This window comes from Phyllostomus discolor, chromosome 4, assembly GCF_004126475.2.
Source record: "Phyllostomus discolor isolate MPI-MPIP mPhyDis1 chromosome 4, mPhyDis1.pri.v3, whole genome shotgun sequence".
NCBI lineage: Eukaryota > Metazoa > Chordata > Mammalia > Chiroptera > Phyllostomidae > Phyllostomus > Phyllostomus discolor.
Genome location: NC_040906.2, coordinates 17674054 through 17693033, shown reverse-complemented (window position 1 = coordinate 17693033; position 18980 = coordinate 17674054). Strand labels below are relative to the sequence as shown.

Sequence of the window (18980 nt, the reverse complement as noted above, 5' to 3'; positions counted from 1 at the left end):
TCTTAAAAGTCTTACTACTTTAGAGGAGCATAAGAAGAATATTACCTTGTGACCCCCTGGCCAAGTGGTCAGTGACATTTCTCACACATGCCAAATAAGGAATGTAAGGACTATCGGCTGATATATTTAAGAGGGCATCTTCAAAATTTTCCAGTATTAGGAGCCTATATAGAATTAGAAAAGAATATGTAAATTAAGTCACATAAAAATAAAGCAGAGCCATTTTTGTGAGATCATGTGGGTCCCTGGTTTTTACACACGGGCTGACTTGAGCATCGTGACACTGGGAATCAGGACGTCTCCCCTCACCCAGCCCAGGTGCACCGTGACAGCCTGATCCTGGGTTCTCTGAGAACTTGCCTTTCCCATGGCATTAGCAGTGTACGTAATTATTTTAATATCCAATCATAACTAGTATTAAGATAATTTTTAGGCCAATGTATGGGAAAGAAAAAAAGCGCTGGGCTAAGAGTGCTTGATAAAATACACAACTCCGAGTTAAGTTGGAATTTCATGTCAACAATAAATAACTTTTTGATGTAAGTATGTCCCATGAGTCTTCCATGGTTTTTTCTTTTCCCTCTAAACCTGGCAACCCCACACTGGATCTCATCTTCTTCTCTGGTCTAATGAGGGGCTGGATGATCTGCTAGATTCTTTATACTTATAACATTCTGTAAATACATTTAAGCTCATTTCACTGTGAGAAAAGAGAAACAGTGGCATCCATTTGAACAATATAAGTTTTTTTTTTAATTCTAAACCATCAACAAATTTTGTGTTACCAAATTAACTACTTTATGGTTTCTTTCTGACTGGTATATGAGAACATGCCTAGGATTTTTGAGGCAGATGTATGTAAGTGAATAAATGTGAGTGTTATGCATGCCCTTCACTTCCCTGTGAGGCTGTTTCTCTATTTATTTTGTAACTTCTTCCCTTAATGCCTACTGTTGAATTTCATTTTGGTAGATAGAAGATAAATGTCGATGACTGATTTGGAGACCATCTAATTTGAATCAAACTGTACAATACACAAATTAACTAGTTTTGTCAGATGTGTTTAACTCTGATTTTCAAATAGTGAGGGGAAAGATTTACCCTGGCATAACTAGCAAATGTGAAGGAAAATGTTTGCATTAACATGAAAAAAGTCTCAGGGTGTTTAGATGTGGGTCAACAACACTGGATCCTTCAGGAACTTCAGAGAGAAATGTATGTCAAGAAAAGTCTCTGACTTGGCAGTCAGAGCACAGCTAATTGGTGCAATGGCTGACCCTTACATAAATACAGTCCCTAGCCTTCCTAGTAAAAAGAAAATAGCAATCATTTCCAAGCCCTCTTGCTTTTGCTTGTGCATTTTTGACCAGGGACTCTCTCCCCAGTATTGTCTTTTCTTCTTTTGTGTTTGTCTTCCTTTCTGCTAGTTATTATAGCGTAGAGCCATTTCCATTCTGATGTAGTGCTCAAGAGCAAAATATGAGCCTAACCTTCTAAATCAGGGGTGTCAAACTCATTTTCACTGGGGATCACATCCCAGCCTCACGGTGGCCTTCAAAGGGCCAAATGTAATTTTAGGACTGTATAAATGTAACTACTCCTTAACTAGGTAGAAACAAGGTGCTGGGTCAGACAAAACAAGGTGGAGGGCCTGATTCAGCCCTCGGGCCTTGTGTTCGCCGCCTGTGTTCTTAACGCAATGGCACAGGAGGTTCTCACAATAACATTTCAAGCTTAAAATAAAAGAATGTTGTGCTAGACGTGACTTTGAAATATCGCCTAAGCCATTCTCTTAGTTTTATAATATTTGATTGATGAGATTTTTGAGATTGGATTTACTATAGCCTCCAAATGAAGATTCCATATCCATGTGCCACTGTCTTGGTATAAACATCCAATCACTCCTTCAAACCATTTAATTTATGTACCCTGTATATGTGATCCTGCCTACTCCGCATGAACGCTTGCGTTAAGGAGATGAGCTTGTGGATGTGTGCATGCATGAGTGTCCATACCCACCCACACGCAAGACAATAAAAACTATAACCTTAGAACAAAAATAATGAGGAAGGAGAAGAGCTAAGAAAAAAAAAACATTTTTGAGCAGCTTTCTTTACAAAACTCTGGACCGTAATTTTTTAATTTTATGCCAAGTATGCCACTCTGCAATTATTTTAAAGTGGGAAGAGAAAGGAAGTGCAGAGATAAAAAATCCCTTCATGGCATCAGTCTCAACAAGAAGCATCTTAAAGTATTGAATTCTCCCTAATAAACTGTCAGCGAGCTGTCAGCAGCTAACTGTGTTTGCTGTGAAATTTGCAGGTCTGAGGTGTCGGCATTATCGATGCTGTGGGTGCCTCGAGGCCCGGATGGAGATACCTGGCTTCAGCGATAATCACCAGTTATCGCAGCTCAAGGCTTTTTATTTATTTATTTATTTATTTATTTATTTATTTATTTATTCCTTTTCAATAGCTATGAAAGGCTATTTGGAACATGGCGTCCTGGCTAGGGGGAAACTTCCCAAGGCTGCCCAATTGATCCGCGAGAAGCATGTGGTCCAGCCGCCTTCGAGGAGAAGAGGGGTGGGACAGAGATAGGAGGTAGTTGTTTATGGAAGGATTTTGCCTAGAATCACCCAGAGTGGGAGAACTTCTCGCTAAGTAATAGATTAGAAACAACTGCATAAATTTGATGTTAGAAGAAGAAATTCATGGTTAAAAATAAGCCCTACTATTTGTTATTATTTATACAAATTTCCATTAACATAGAAATGTATCCTTTGGGACTAAAGTGAAAAATTTCAATAGTGTAATTTATTGGGCCTAAACAATTTTTACATAACAGGCCATCTCTAAATTTGCCTTGATATAGGAATTTACTTCAATCAGCTTCTAGAGGCAACTGCTTGTATTGCCTACAATAACTGCTACAGTTATTACAGGGAACTGCTTGTAATAATGGTCCTTAGAAGCCAAGGTTGCTGCTGTCATACCCACTGCCTATTTCTGGGATGACATATTTATATGCCCCAATAATACTCCAACACTGAATTACCTATAAACAGTTTGCTACCCAAACACTACTGAAGCAAACAAATTTTTGTATTACCTTGAATGGCCATAAGAAATACTTTGATTTTTTAAAGCTGAAGTAAATAGCAATGTGAAAAATTGAAGGCTTATACCTTTTTCATGATGAAAACCCTTTAAAAGAGTTGGAAATTGGAACTCCAGCTAGATTTTCCTCATAGACATAAGGTAACCAACCAATCCAGACAGGACAAATTGGATCTAATTATGCAATCTTGGAATTGAAAAAGAGATCCTTCAAAGTTTCAACTTGACCACACCACCTATATACCCTTTTCTTTGGTCAGTCAATAATTGACTTTCCTTTTCCATAGTCTTACACATATAAAAGAATTTATGTCTATGAACTGTTTTGATCGCTGCAGCCAAGTTACCTTCTAATTTACAACAAACCAACAAAACAACAAAGAAAGACTTACTGTGCTGCCAGGCTGCTTGGAGAAAGTGGCTGTCCATCTTCTTCGCTCCACGAGTATGTTGTATTATCGGAGCCGCCTAAAGTAACAACGTTTATCCAGGTAAATATTTAACACGTTGGCTTAAAGTAGTTATTTTTCTTAGCAAAAATCACTTTGGGTAAGATTAAAGAGGGAAAATGCAGAAAATATGCATAATTTTTCTCCAAAAGACTTTGGAAGTGATGTCTACGCCCTTTTTGTTGAAAACATTTAGGATATTTACAGAAAATAGATGGTTACTAATCAAAATAATCAATCCCAATGGTTAAGCGCATGCATTTCTAACAAACTCTTTCTTTGTGCATGAAACTGTTACATTATTTTATCCTAAGACATAGGTGATTCTTAAGTATTTATACATAGGTTATTCTTAATATCGTACTTAAGAAACACCTATGTATAACCATGTGGCTTATTAATCAAATGAAGCCAACTCCATCATGGATAGCGGGATTTTCTTTGCCTTCAGTAGTCTAGAACACAGGAACATCTGCCATCTCTGATCTATATTTTTCATCTTTCAAAAAGCAGCCACTGATTTCAACTGAATGCAGCTGTGAATGCAAATTGGCTCATTTTAACAGAACTGTTTCGAGTGATTTCAAATAATATGAAGTTTTGGAGTGTGGAAGGTAATCACTCAGTTTGGTCTAAGGGAAACCTTATGTGAAGATCTAATTTAACATTAAGAATTGCCCTTAGAAGTCAAATAGGTTGCTGATTCAGCTTGCCACATAACGTCGTATCAGTAAAGAGTAAGTGTGCAATAACATTCACATGAAAAATTGACAATGAAAATATTTGAAATGGTTGCTGAATAAATAAAAACATTATAAATCCAATGCTTTCATTCAGCCCCTTTAGGAAAACGGCATCACTTATTTGTCTTCTCTCCTGACACTACTTACTCCTTATAAATAATACAGTATGTTTTAGTGCTGTCATTTTTAACACTGGCCTAATCATTTTCAACAGGAAATTTTATTACCAGCATTAATAGTTCTCCCATTCTCTCTAGTTAGTGTGTCCTAATGCCTTCCAAAGAGTTCTAGTGCAAAACTGTGGAGTCGTCCATACTTGACCAGTGCTGGTCACATAGTCCATTTAAATTAGCATGTGTGTAAAAGTGTTTTTCACTTTGAACTCCAAGGTAATACGGAACAAGTTCAGCGTCATTCATATAATATATTGCATGGAGTTTCTCTCCCTCATTGAGCTACTAAAATGAGTAACTAATGGAAATTAACTTTGTACATATCCATGATAGACTTGACCTTGATGTTAGTAGGTGCTTTTTCTTTTCATCATTTTCTCTTCTAGAGTATAAAGTGTCCTGGGGAAAAATACTGCACTGAATAGGCTTTACTATCAGGGGAAATGTTACACACTTTTAAAAAGTGAGAATTTACTTTTTTATTTATAGAATGAGGCATCTTTAAAATTGGTGCCCATACACATAGGAAAAAATCTAGTGCACAGATAACCTCTTTCACCAGTAAGAATGGCTTTCTAGTTAAAGATATAACTTCATACAATATATTACTTTGCAAAAGAGTAAACTTCAGTGAGTCACAAAGGTAACCTTTGCTCTCAAAATTCAGTGTCTTTATTTATTTTTATTCATTTATTTTAAATTCAGAGTTTTTCCGTGGAAGTGTTAAATACTAAACCGTGAAGCAGGGAAACCCGCTGAGGCAGAACTGAGAATTAAATTCCTTAAGACAGGGAATTAAAAGACAACCTTCTTCCCAAGTGTTTTTAGCATCTCCGGATTCTCATGGTTGCTGGGCAGGCTCCTGAAGAAACCTTCAAGTGTGTTCATAATTGAGGCTGAGTCAGAGACAGACATGGGGTTGGGGGGCGGGGGGGCAGTGTCGAAAGCAGAGTATGGGATGGGGAGGAATGAGGTGCTGGCTGTGGGAAAATGTATCACATGGAAGGGTCGGGAACAATAAAACCAGATCTCATTAGAGACTGAAAGTGGAGCCACCGTGAGGCTTGGTGGTGGCAGGTACTTGGCCTGAGAGACCCTGGAATCAAGTGTGTATACGTCCCAGTGAGTAAGGATGAGCGAGGCATCCAGCAAAGAGCTCAAGGGACCTGGCTTTGGGCATAGACAGATCCAGGATTTTCCCCTATTGCTGGATGTATAACATAGGCGAAGTGCCCTGCCTCTCTTTGCCTCGGTTTCTTTGTAAAGGGAGTTAATAACCATATTCCATGGGGTTGTTTTGATGATAAAAGGGACTTAGGATAACAAAGCACTTACTATGGACACGCAAAAATACAACTTTTTTTATTGTCCTTTTTGGAATGAGTGGCATGAGACTCTCAAAGCTCCATCAACCCTGTCATGCACTGGAGAGCACCCAAGCCAGTCTGCTAGGAGATACCACCCTGCTCCAGCTTAACTGACAGTAAAGCCAAGGAAGAAAATGTGTTCACAAATGCTGTTCAAGGCCGTGAACACTATAAGCAGGCGGTGGCCTGGCAATGTGGCAGGAGGCTGTGGTTGGGGCTAGAGACCCCTGAACTGTTGAACTACTGTCATTGGGTCAGCCAGCCTTCGATGACAAGTTCCGGTTTCCGGAAGGATTTCCACAGTTACCTAAAAAGGATTTTTCAAAGTCCACAAGTTTTCTACTCAAGCAGGTAGGAACCTGGGGTCACAGACTTTCAGGAACCAACACTGATGCCCCTGGACTGGTACCCTCAGACCGATGGAGTCACAGCAGGAAATTAAAACACAAATTCAATTAAGCGTATCAAATTTTCAAACAAAAACACATCTCCTTGATGTGTATTTCCTTGTCCTTTTGATCATCTAATGACATGCTTTAATACATTAAAAAATTTGGCGCATGCACAGACATGAAACATGACTATTGTCAAATATTAAAACACCGATTCACCAAAAAAAAAAATGGTTGGCTGCCTCAGTGAATACGTGCAGCTTACTTCTCTGGCTTCTAAAGCACTGATGAGCCTTTGTCATTTGTGAAACACTTTTTAACTTTATCTTTTTACTTTATGTAATTACAAGGTGTGAGGCTGAAGATGAAAAGAATGGTAAGGAGAAACTTGAAGCTCTCAAGTCCTTAAAATGCAAATATAAAAAGAAAAATAATTGGTGTTTGTTAGTGCACTGTCTGGTTTTCTGGCCTGGACTTTTTTTTAAAGGGTCTTTTGTTTCCCAGTGTTCTTCAAGACCTTGAATTTAACAAGTATCTTAAAAGCCAGTCATTAAGTCTGCAATTGTAGATGTACAAAATGCTCCAGATGAACAGAAATCGGTATCCAAGAGTATGTTAGACCCCCCAGTGAGAATTCTTCAAAGCCTTTGCAGACCTGCTTTTCACATGGAAACGCAGGGTTCAAGACCTTACAATGAACAATCAGCTTGTGACCTGCGATACTTATTTGTCATCCAAAGAGAAAGTCCACATACTGAAAAGCTGACAAAACTCAATTGAAAAGATTGAATTCTAAACTCATTCAGAAGACCTAAATGCGAACTGAACATTTTACTTAGGAAATAGGGACTTACTCCTTACAGCTCGAAATCTCTCTGTGTGTTTATATGTTGTGTATTTCCACGTGTGTGGTATATGATGCTATTCTATACATGCAAAGGTGAGATTTTCTGACTCACTAGCAACATGCTATATAGCCTTCTCAAGGGGGTTGACGGGAGATTTATACTGATCTAGCCATACTCCAATGTCCACAATGCATTTTCAAAATGGCTGGCTGAGTGGAATATTTTCACCAATAAAGGAATCCCCTCATTAAAAAGCCAACATCTGGAAATCAATGCAAAAATTCTGCAATTCAATGTGGGCTTTTGTTCCAAAAAGTACTGGTAGAAATCTATTTGTTGAGGCTTACTTTTGATATTTGTTTACCATACCAAGTGTACACATCGTTTTACAAACTGAGAGACCCTTTTCACCTAAATAAAAACCCTAGAAACTCAGAGTCTTTTCCAGCGATTTCTTCCTTTCTCCACACTTTTATTAGCCAGATGTCTAGATTTAGTCTTAGCACATGCCCCCACCTAAGAATAATAGGATCCACAAATGCAATCTTTTATATTTCTAACAGGCTTTGCGACACAGAATAGAATACAGTAAGATGGAAATACAGTACCTTGAGCTGGGGAGTTCAGGGTGTACAGCAGATGTTTAACGGATTTATGGAGAGTTCTGAAACCTTCATTCGTGGTGACGCGTGGATACAGCTTCTGCACGGCCAGCAGCGCACTAACGAGTCAAAGAACAATTAAACCAAATTGCATTGCAAGGTTTGCAGACAGAAACAAAAGGTTACTCAAGGAGAAAATGTCTACAGCAGAGAAAACTTTCTTATAACATGAAAAGACAAGATGCTGTGGTTGTTGTCTAATTACTTGTTTGCCTGTTCATGCACAAAATCCCAACAAAGTGTTCATGAACCAGACAGAGCACTTCACGTCTCCGGCAGACTAAAGCACTGGGACTCGAAGCCCTGAAGGTGAGGGAGACGTTCACATCAGTTGTTTCAGTTAAGACTCGAAAATAAGTGATAAGGAACAGCTACTTCCAAGGAAAGGATAGCACTGTTTTTTTAAGTAAAGAAAAAATTCAACACTGGAAATTATTGTCACTAAAAGTCACACCCAGATAAAGGACCCAGTTTCAGGAATAACTGTTATTCAAGCATTTGATAAATATTTATCTCTTGCTAAGTAAATGGTAATGGTTTTGGAAAAAAATGGAGCTTGCCCTAATTAAAGACTGTGTTCTCCCCTTTAAGTGGTCCACAGGCCACAGTCTACTCCAGGGGGTAGCTCAGAACTAATACCCAGACTAGCTGGCACTGTCTTCCAATATTATGTCACTAGTGAGATGGGCAGTCTGCACTGGAGATGGACAATCAGCAAACTCACTTATGCTTGAGTTCATTGCATATTTCTAAAAAGCAATTAGTTACTTAAGAAATGCAATTCTCTTTTTGTCATTAATATCTTTAAAAATGCTGGCATTGTACACGTATGTCTGAATTTCACAAATACTGTGACTTATACCAATGATCAAGGCTAAGGCAACGCTTTCATCTACAAGAGTAGTAACTGTAGAAGAAAAGGCTTTGCTAACATTGTGTCATTGCAAAGTTAAATGTAGTACAAATTAGCTAATAGTTTTTCTCTATGTATTTCAGCCAACTGAAGGCTCATTCTAGCAATAGGCACAGTGTATGCATGCATGTCTGTGGCATTCTACAAAATTTTTGGCATTTTTAATATTTAGATTATTTTAATTTTAGCTTCCTAACTATGAATGAGGGCTACATTAAGAGTGCCAGATTTGGAGGTTCTCCTAGTTTCTAGTATAGTATTAGGATGCACATATGGATATTGGTGTATTTGTATATCAATGTAAACATATATATGATTTCCTTTAGTTTTGTAATAATTCCACAAAGTCAATTTTATTTGCCTGTTTTGAAGATGGGTCAACTAAAATTGAAAAAAATTAAATAACTTACACAGTTTTATCCTGTTAATAAGCAGAGTTGACTCTGTCTAATTTCAAAGTTCATGTACTTTCTACTCTACGACTTGCCTCTGGCATGGAAACTTTGCCCCAGCATGGCAGGGGAGGAGAAGAGCCCTGGTGACCAGGTAGCCAGTTCAACAATCTCAGGTCCCAGCTCCCCACCAGCCTCCTCCAAGCATGACCCACTGCCTGACTGGCCTCATGCACTGTGCCAAAGAAACACCCTCAGAGGCTGAAAACGTGGCAATCTCATTAAGACTGTCAGCATCAGTGTTGTTAATATCATCAGTAAAATGTCAGCAGACTTAATTCATCTTTGTTTCACTAAAATGTAATTTAATAATAATGACACATGGCCCCCATTCTCTCTAAAGTCCTTTGAAGCACTGATCAGAATATTTTTATTTTGCTTTTTAGATATTTTTCCTGCTAGTCATCTTACAATAATGGAAGTTACCCAAAACAAGTTGCCTTATGAAGGTAATTTTAAAGAGTTTCCATGATTCATACATACCTCAGCAAAGCTTCTTCATAAATGGTGAAAATAATAAATATTTTTATATACCCTTCTTGATTTTTGTGATTGCTTATATCTGCTAATTTCTGGCATAACCCTAGCATTATATAACCTGGTTTTGGCAATTGAGTTATATAACAATTTGGAACTTAAAAAAGTTGTTGGAGAAAATGATGAAAATTGCTATGTAGTTCCTGGAGTAAGATAAGCCAATGAGATCCTAGTTTTGTGATAAAATATAGTCCTTTGTGAGGAACCTGTGGCCTTTAATGACCCTCAGTCTAATAACAGCAGTGAAGGAAATTTAACTTTAAAAACTGGCTTGTGAAGTGCTTTCCGACAGAAATAAAATGCAAGCCACATGTTCAATTTTTAATTTTTTAGTAGTCACACTAAAAAAATTAATTAATTTTAATAACATTTTATTTAACCCACTACATCCAAAATATATCATTTTAATATTTAATCAACATAAATATATTAATGAAATATTTTAAATCTTTTATTGCACTAAGTCTTTAAACTTTACCATGTATTTTACACTTAAGGAACATTTCAGTTTAAATGCTAAATTTTTATTTAAGAACACTTAATCTGTATTTAGGGTCTATTACATTTACAGGTGAAAAAGTAGGTTCTTACATTGATCCAAACATACTAAAAGGTTTACCACTTATAGTATCAAGTGTCAATATTGAAAATTTAAAATAACTGAAGTTAAATAAAGTTAAAAATTTAGTTTCTCAAGTCAAAAACTACATATGGCTAGAGGCTATCATATTAAAAAGAATGAATATATAAATTAGCAATAAATAAATAAATGACACACATACAAAAGAAGAGTTGTTCTGATTAGTTAAAAGTTGAATGTCATCTATTTAAAAAAATAACTTGAAGCTATTTCTCTTTAGCTACTTCCTTTTTCTCCTTCATTAATATATAGGCTGGTTTACAACATTTATAGTCATTACCTGACAGCAAACTCGATTGTGTAATGCTCTAATATGCAATTATTTTATTTTAGATTTTAAGAGAATTAAAATAGCTATAGTGAAATGTCCTTCCTATGTACTATATTTCACCAAAATAATGCCTAAAGTATTTTATTTAGTCATTTATTCATTTATTTTTGACCCTAAAGTAATTTTTGGATCTTCTACCTTCCACTGAATAATATTTTGTGGGATTTTTCTTTTTTATTTGTTGTTTTGTAACCAAACTTCATTGAGGTATAATTCACATATGATATGATACATGCAGGTTACAGTTCAATAAGTTTTGCCAAGTTTATATACTTATGTAGCCACCACACTAATAAGATACAAAGCACTCTGATGAGCCCCGTGCCCTACATTTGCTCATCTCCCAGCACTTGCTCTAGGGTGCACTGATCTGATGTCTAATGCTCTCAATTAATTTTGTCAACATGGGAAGTTCATTTAAATGAAATAATACAATATCTACACATCCAGAGTGTTTCTTTTATTTTCTGGTTTGGGTTCTTTTGCCAGTATAATAATCATAAGATTTATTCACCTTGTTGGGTGGTTCAGTAATCTGTTTATTTTTCTTGTTGAGTAGAATTCCAAATTATAAATAAACTCATTTTCCACCATTCTGTTTATAAATATTTGTTTTTATCTTCCAATTTTTAGTTCTTATGAGTAAATATGCTATAAATATTAGCCTACAAGTCTTTGTGTGGGCATGTTTTCATTTTCTTGGGTAAATAGCTAAAGATGGAAAGCTAACATATCATATGGCTCCACCGTTACCTTCATTAGAGCTGTCACTGTTCTCCAGAATGGTTGTATCATTTTACACTCTAACTAGCAATGCTATTTGCTCTACATTCTTGCCGACAATTGAGGCTGTCCATCTCTGAAAACTTTTTCCATTCCAGTTTGTGTGCAGTGTGGTCTACATATTTTCTGACTCTTTTCATTGCTGTATTGTACATTCAAATAATCCCTCTTGCCCTTTAATTGACTTACCTATTTGTTTCTAAGACAGAATATAATTAAGAGGAAGAGTCAGTGTAAAAATTTGGGGTGAGTAAAAATTTTCCTAAGTGCTAAAATGAGGACCAATCTAGAAAATAAAATTTCCTAATATAGTGCCCCTTCTATAATTTAGTTATGACATGCTGCTGTGGAAAGAGCACAGGACTCAGATTTCTTGAGTTCAGTCAGGTCCTGCCTTTGCCACTCACTAACTGTAGAACCTTGGGGAAGTCATGTGACTTCCACGAGGGTTTGTTTCCTCTTCTATGAAATGGGCATATCTGTTGTCTTCATCTCAGAGCCCTGTTGTGAGGATTAGATGAGATTAACGGACCAACATAAGGATTTATTATAAGGCCTTCGAATTAACATAAGCTCTTGGAAGCTTTCCAAAGAAGATGAGGACATTCTCTTCTGGTGCATCAGACATTAGAGATGGAATACCCTGTAGTCTTAATGACATTGTAGAGAAGCAGCCTGGGTTCTGGAGTTAGAAAACTCAGGTCTGAATTGTCTAGCTGCACGATCATCGAATAATAATTTTATGGACCTCTGTTACCTTATTAATAAGATAAATATAGTTTAGTTATAGGATTTAATGTGGTATATACAAGGTCTGTCTGGAAAAGTCCAGCCATTGTTAACATAACGAGAACAGTTTGTGCTACATTGATGTAACCTGCAGCCAAGGAGAATGGACTGGAATGTGCATGCATGAATAATGATGACTTCACTGTACCAGTCAGTGGGGGTGGTAGACACTATTGAATGAACATGAGTACTGTGTGGCTGTTGTATTCAAAATGACTGAGCAAGTAGAGCAACGAATCTGCATCAAATTTTGAGTTAACCTTGAAAATCCCTCTGCAGAAACTACTCAGCTGATTCAGAAGCCCACTGCTATGGGCAACTGGTGATTGGCAGCTTCATCACAACAACATGCCCACTCATGCATCATATCCTGTGCAGAGTTTTTTGGCAAAATATCAAATCACCAAGGTAACTCAACCCTACCACCACCCAGATTTGGCGCCCGGCAACTTCTGGCTTTCCCAAAAACCAAAATCACCTTTGAAAGGGAAGAGATTTCAGACTGTTGTTGAGATTCAGGAAAATACAATGGGGCAGCTGATGACAACTGTAAGAACTGTATGAGGTCTCAAGGCACCTACTTTGAAGGGGACCGAGGTGTCATTGTCTTATGTACAATGCTTCTTGTATCTGATAGCTTCTTCAATAAATGTCTTTATTTTTCATATTACATGGCTGGATACCTTCTGGACAGACCTCATACAAAGGGCTAGTAAAATGTGCAGCAGATAATGGACACTCAGTAATTGACAGTTGTTGATGTAGTCATTGTTGATTTTTTTTAATGCACATTTTCAAATTAACTAGACAAGACAGTCAAAACCTAACTATAGCATTTAATAAACTCTAAATGCTGGCTATATTCTGATCTCTTTTATGAAGAAAGCAACCTTTAAAGACGTTTCTTTGGCAAAATTATTCAAATCTTTGTGTTGTATATGTTAAATAAAGCCAACTCCATATGAAGGCTCAGAAAGATCATCTACAGGCTGGTTGCACATGAGGTAGACCAACCCCCCTTGAGGTGGCTCAGTTCAGGACTCCAACCAAGAGGGTCGTTTTACATTGGATGGCATCAACTGAAACCTACTGAGATAGTTTATTCTTGGGTCATTTAAATTCTAGATGCATGAGCTCTTGCTGTCCCTGAGCCAACACTCCAATCTCCTGCTGGGCCTGTTATACATCTCTTTCTCAGATTTCGAGGATACCAACTGACAGTCTAGTCAAGAACATTAGTGTTCCTCCTCACGTTCTAATGTACATTCTGATAACCCTGATGCCCTTAGTGTTTCTTTGCTTAACTAATACTTTTACCTTCATTGCTAAAACCTGTAATAAGGTGCTGAAGTGTTATTTGCTGTGTTTGAATTACCTTCCTACTGGTGATCTTCACGGGCAATATTTTTAAAAACTGACATTTTTGTGAATAGTGACATTTCACTTAATTCTTACATTTTCTTACCTGTTTGCATGTCGAAGAACATCAAATACATGGGTTAGCGTTGTGTCATTCTGAAATGCATTTGGAAAACTAGAGAGAAGCTGCCACATAGCTGTCTGCTCTTGCACTTTGGAGAAGAAGGACAGCGCCTTGACTATATCCTGAAATACTGCCTTCTGGTTGTTGGGGTCCCTTGATATCTTAAAACGTAAAACCACAAACAGGACAAAATGAGACTTCAACATTTGTCCTCACATGGCTTATTTTCTTTGACGGCATTAAACATCTAGATTTTCACATTAGCGATTCTTTCAGATTTTCATTCAGTTTAAAATCATCTTTCACTTGAAAAGACAATGACTATTTTTTTGTTCTTAAATATAATTGCATTTTTCCATATACCTACAGAAATTGGCACATTTATAGTTAAACAGAAGTATATTTGAAATTGTATTTTTGGAAATGAATTTCTTAAAATAAACAGCTTCTGAGTAGTATTTGAGTTTTTTTCTAGGACCTGGTTTGTGAGCCACAAACATATCTTTTCTCTATTCATTAGTAGATCTTATGTTATTTATTATTTGGGTGGAGAACCCTTAAGACTTTATATATACATATCCATATATATAGTATACATACACATATATGTGAAAATGTTTACTTTATAACAGACACTCAATGGAATAAAATATTCCTATAGTTGTTTTGCAATATCAGGACCCTTAGTTATAATAAATATAGTGAGTGAACCTATGTAACAGTCAATCACATCTTGTACTACAAGCACACAGATAAACAAAACCATGACATTTGCCCTTACTCTGGATCATAGGAACCAACTAGTACTGTCAGAAGTAAAGTATTTTCTTTGACTCAAAGCAATTTTCTTAACAAACTTATTCATACCAGTAAAGTCAGGCCTCTGTCTTAATTCAAGGTCTTTCATGCTGAGAATATGTTTGAACTATGAATTCTTTTTAAATTTGTTTTGTGTTGTTTTGTCTTGTCTTCAAAATGGATGCTCATATTAGATTCATGTAAATCACAATCCAGTAAATCATTCCTCAAATAATGGAATTTATGTTGTTTTTAACTTTTTACTATTATTGTTTTTTTCACTTAACATTTGATCTTGGAGATCTTCCAATGTCAGTACATATGGTTTCACCTCATTTATTTTAACAGCTGTAGTATTCCATAGGTTAGATGTAAATATTTCCTAGTAACAGAAAATTAATTTCCAGTTTTCAGTACCATTCATTCATTCCACAAATGTTTGCTGAGCATCTACTATGTTACAGGAACTGATGTAGCCACTAACAATATAGGAGCAAATGACAAAGTTCCTACTCTCATGAAGCTGTCATTCCAGTTGGGAGAGACATGCCTCACTGAATGTCTTTGTACACATATTTTTTTGCACATCTGTTTCTCTAGGATAGATTTCTAGTGGTGATATTGCTGAACCAAAGAAAAATTATGCAGATTTAGCATTTTGGTAAATATTTCTAAATTCCCTCTAAAATAACAGTACATTTTATACTCCCATCACCATCTATCAGAGGACATACTTTCTCACAATCTAGTCATTGCCGAATAGTAACAGCTCTTTTTAGTCTGAGAAAAGTAACATCTAATTGTTCCCGATTATCAATGAGTCTTATCATGTTCTATACATTTATTGGTCATTTGTATTTTTCTATGAATTTCCTGCTCAGATCCTTGCTAATTTCTACTGAGCTACTTGTTTATTTGTTTTTATGAGAGTTTTAAAAAATATATTGTACATTATATATGTGGTGTTTTCTCTCTCTCTGCCTGTCATCCTTGTATTGAATTTAATTTCTGTTCTCTCCAGAGACTTTAACCTCAAGACCATGACTGATTAATAATTTCCTCCTTTCTATTTTGTTGAAAGTTTGACATGCTGGCAATTTCCCCTGCAGTCATACCCTCTTAAAAAAAATTAAATCTTTTTAAACATTTTTCCATTACAGTTGACAAACATTATATTAATTTAAACATCCCAGTGATTAAATGTTATATAACTTACTAAGTGATCATCCCAATATGTTTTGTACCCATCTGACACCATACATAGTTATTAGAATATTATTAACTATGCTGTACTTTATATCCCCATGACTACTCTGTAATATCAATTTATACTTCTTAATCCCTTCATTTTTTCTCACCAATTTCCCCAACCCTCTTCCCATCTGGCAACTGTCAAAATGTTCTCTATATCTATGAACCTCTTTTCATTCTGCTTGTTTGTTTATTTTGTTATTTAGAGTCAATTGTTGGCAGATGTGTTTTATTGTCATTTTATTATTCACACTTTTGATCTGCTTTTTTTCTTTTTGAAAGACTCATTAACATTTCATGTACTACTAGGTTGGTGGTGATGTACTCCTTTAGCTATTTCTTGTCTGAGAAGCTCTTTATACACCCTTTGATTCTAAATGATAGCTTTGCTGGAGAGAGTAATCTTGCTTTACATCACTTTGTATATTTCTTGTCAATCCCTTCTGGCTTCCAAAGTTTCTGTCAAGAAATCTGTTGACATTCTTTTGGAAGCTCCCTTGTAGGTAGCTGCTTTTCCCTTTCAGATTTTCAAATTCTCTCTCTTTTACCTTTTGCATTTTAATTATTATTTGTCCTGGTATGGGCCTTTTAGGGTTCATCTTGTTTGGAACTCACTGTGCTTCCTGGACTTGCATATCTATTTCCTTCACCAGGTTAGGGAGGTTTTCTTTCATTATTTTTTCAAATAGGTTTTCGGTTTCTTGTTCTCTCTCTCCCACTTCTGGCTTCCCTGATGCAAATGCTGGCATGCTTGAAGTTGTCCCAGGGGCTCCTTTCATAATCTTCATTTTTTTAATTTGTTTTTTGTTTTGCTATTCTGATTGGGTATTTTTTGCTTCCTTATATTCCAAATTGCTTATTTGATTATTGGCTTTATCTAATCTACTGTTGATTCCCTATCTTTTGTTTCAGTTAGTGTATACTTCATTGTCTTTATTTACTTCAATGCTGTTGATGTTCTCACTAAATTCACTGAGCACCTTATAACCAGTACTTTAAACTCTGCATCTAATGCATTGCTTGTCTCCATTTCATTTAGTTCTTTCTCTGGAGTTTTGTTCTGTTCTTTCATTTGGGATATGTTTCTTTGTCTCCTCATTTTGGCAGCCTCCATGTGTTTGTTTCTCTGTGGTAGGGAGACCCTCTATGTCTCCTGGGATTGGTAAAGTGGACTAATGTAGTAGGTGTCCTGTAGGGCCTAATGGCACAGTCTGCCCATTCACCCAAACTGGGCACTCCAGCTGCACCTCCTAGTGTGGGTTGTGTGCACTCTCCTTGAACAATGTATTCTTAACCACTCTTGTACTATACACAACTGCTGAGTTTCTTAAGAAAGGATTTTAAGTGCCCAAAATGAATTGGGATTATTGTAACAGTGTGTCTAATTGGGTTCTTTTGGAAAACTCAGATTACTGAAGGGTAATTTAAGCATTCTGTACTTAATAAATATTACTTATAATAAAATTCAAAGAATTAAGGGGAAAATATTAGAAGTGGACATGTATCATTTATTTATAAAATTTCAAGACAATTCTGTATGTTTTTGTAATACTTCATCTTTTGTGGGGTTGTGTTAAATGTAGATCAATGTTTTATTTTCACATTGTAGTTTAAAACTAGCTTATAAAAATGGTCGTTAGCACTCTATAAAATAAAGTTCTTGGTTCTAGTGTATATTCTGGAAAGAGAAACATATTGTTTCATCAAAAATAAACTTTTCAAATTAGGTTCAGTATTAGTGAGAAAAATTAAAGACATTACCCTTTATTCTAACTTCTGAGATTTGCATGGATTTAATAGTTTCATTATTAAATTTACATTACATCTTGAGTATTCTCACTTAAACATCTCAGGGAAAACCATCAATCTGCATTCATATTTAACAAAGCCATATTTCATTTACCTTAACCATACATCTACCTTAACCAAAATGCAATACTTTGGGTTCTACATCAAAATCATTTCAATTTTACACATTAAAATGGAAAGCAAACACTCCTTAGAGTTTGACACTGTGTGAGTAATCCATACCCAAAGTCAGCAAATATTCCATGCAGCATTTTGCAGTCCTTGTGAGCTACTGACCTGCTCTCTGACTCAGGTTGAGTTGCATTGTGTGTACAAGAGTAAAAACAATACAGTTCCTTCTATTGTGTATGGGATCTGGTCATATTAAGATGTTTACACTCACCTGAGAGAATTCATTTGTTAGTTCTTGGAGAGAAGACTCCAAAAGGGTCATGTTGGACATGCAAAATATGTTTAAAACATTTTTCCCTAAGGTGGTCCAAGAGAAGGTGTTATCAGCAATATATCCTGGGTAGGTTTCACAGAGCTCTTTTCGTATGTCTTCTGAAGTTGAATTTTGCTTCAACAGCTAAAAATGTATGTGAGAAGAGGAGAATAATTTTGTTAGTAAATATAGATATTGAAGTATTCTAGTCTTTCAGGAAACTGACCTATCTTCACAATAGTCATTTTAAGGTCCTGCTTTATAGCAAAATAACACTTAAAGACACTGGGTTTACCCATGAAGAGTCATCAAATGTGTGAATTTGTTTAACTGAGCTCATTTCCTGTCTCTGACCAGAGAACCTAAATGTATCAGATCTTCTCTGGAAAAAATCTTCGGGCTTAAAAAGTTTAGTGTTTCCTGGGCATTTAGCAGCAGAGACCTGGGTGTTCTAACTCTTTGTGACACTTTATGGAAAATTGATCTTTGGAAGGCTTCCAAACAGTAACAGCTTCAAACTCTATTCTCAAGACCAACAGATTATTTGAGAAGTGGAAAAACATGCATTATGTTTCATTTGTAAGGCAATTACTTTATTTAAGAATTATGCTTGTGAAGAAAAAAGGAAAACAGTAACAGCTATATATTTTCATATATATGAAAATACATAAAAGTATATAATTACCAAAAGCAATAATTGGAAAGCACTTACATTATGGAATCACTATAAGTTCCCCATATATTTCACCATACAGACCAGTCACAGATGCGGCAATGTTTTCAGCTATAATATTGATCACATTCACCATTATGAACTTTAGATGTTTACAGAGCCAGTTGTATTTAGTTGTAATATTTAATGGGTCCTTCCTAATAATTAATTCTTATAAACCTGTGAAGTAATGGCCAACTAACTTTATTCTGCCCTTAAGTTTATATCACAAAATCTATGCTCTGCCTCCCAGTGACTTAACTTCTAAATGTAATGGAACAAAACAGGATCCACTAATTCCAGGG

General features: G+C 36.0%; 1 protein-coding gene across 1 annotated transcript in view; it reads right to left on the bottom strand.

Moving 5' to 3' along the window:
* Nucleotides 1-18980, bottom strand: part of ABCA12 (ATP binding cassette subfamily A member 12) — a 167053-nt gene that overhangs the window by 82308 nt on the left and 65765 nt on the right. Inside the window, exons 6-10 of the mRNA XM_036022884.1 lie at nucleotides 17922-18107; nucleotides 13664-13842; nucleotides 7700-7812; nucleotides 3512-3587; nucleotides 46-164 (exon numbers count right to left, since the gene is read on the bottom strand). Coding sequence (XP_035878777.1) covers nucleotides 46-164; nucleotides 3512-3587; nucleotides 7700-7812; nucleotides 13664-13842; nucleotides 17922-18107 — 673 coding nt within the window. The remainder of the gene's footprint in view (nucleotides 1-45; nucleotides 165-3511; nucleotides 3588-7699; nucleotides 7813-13663; nucleotides 13843-17921; nucleotides 18108-18980) is intronic.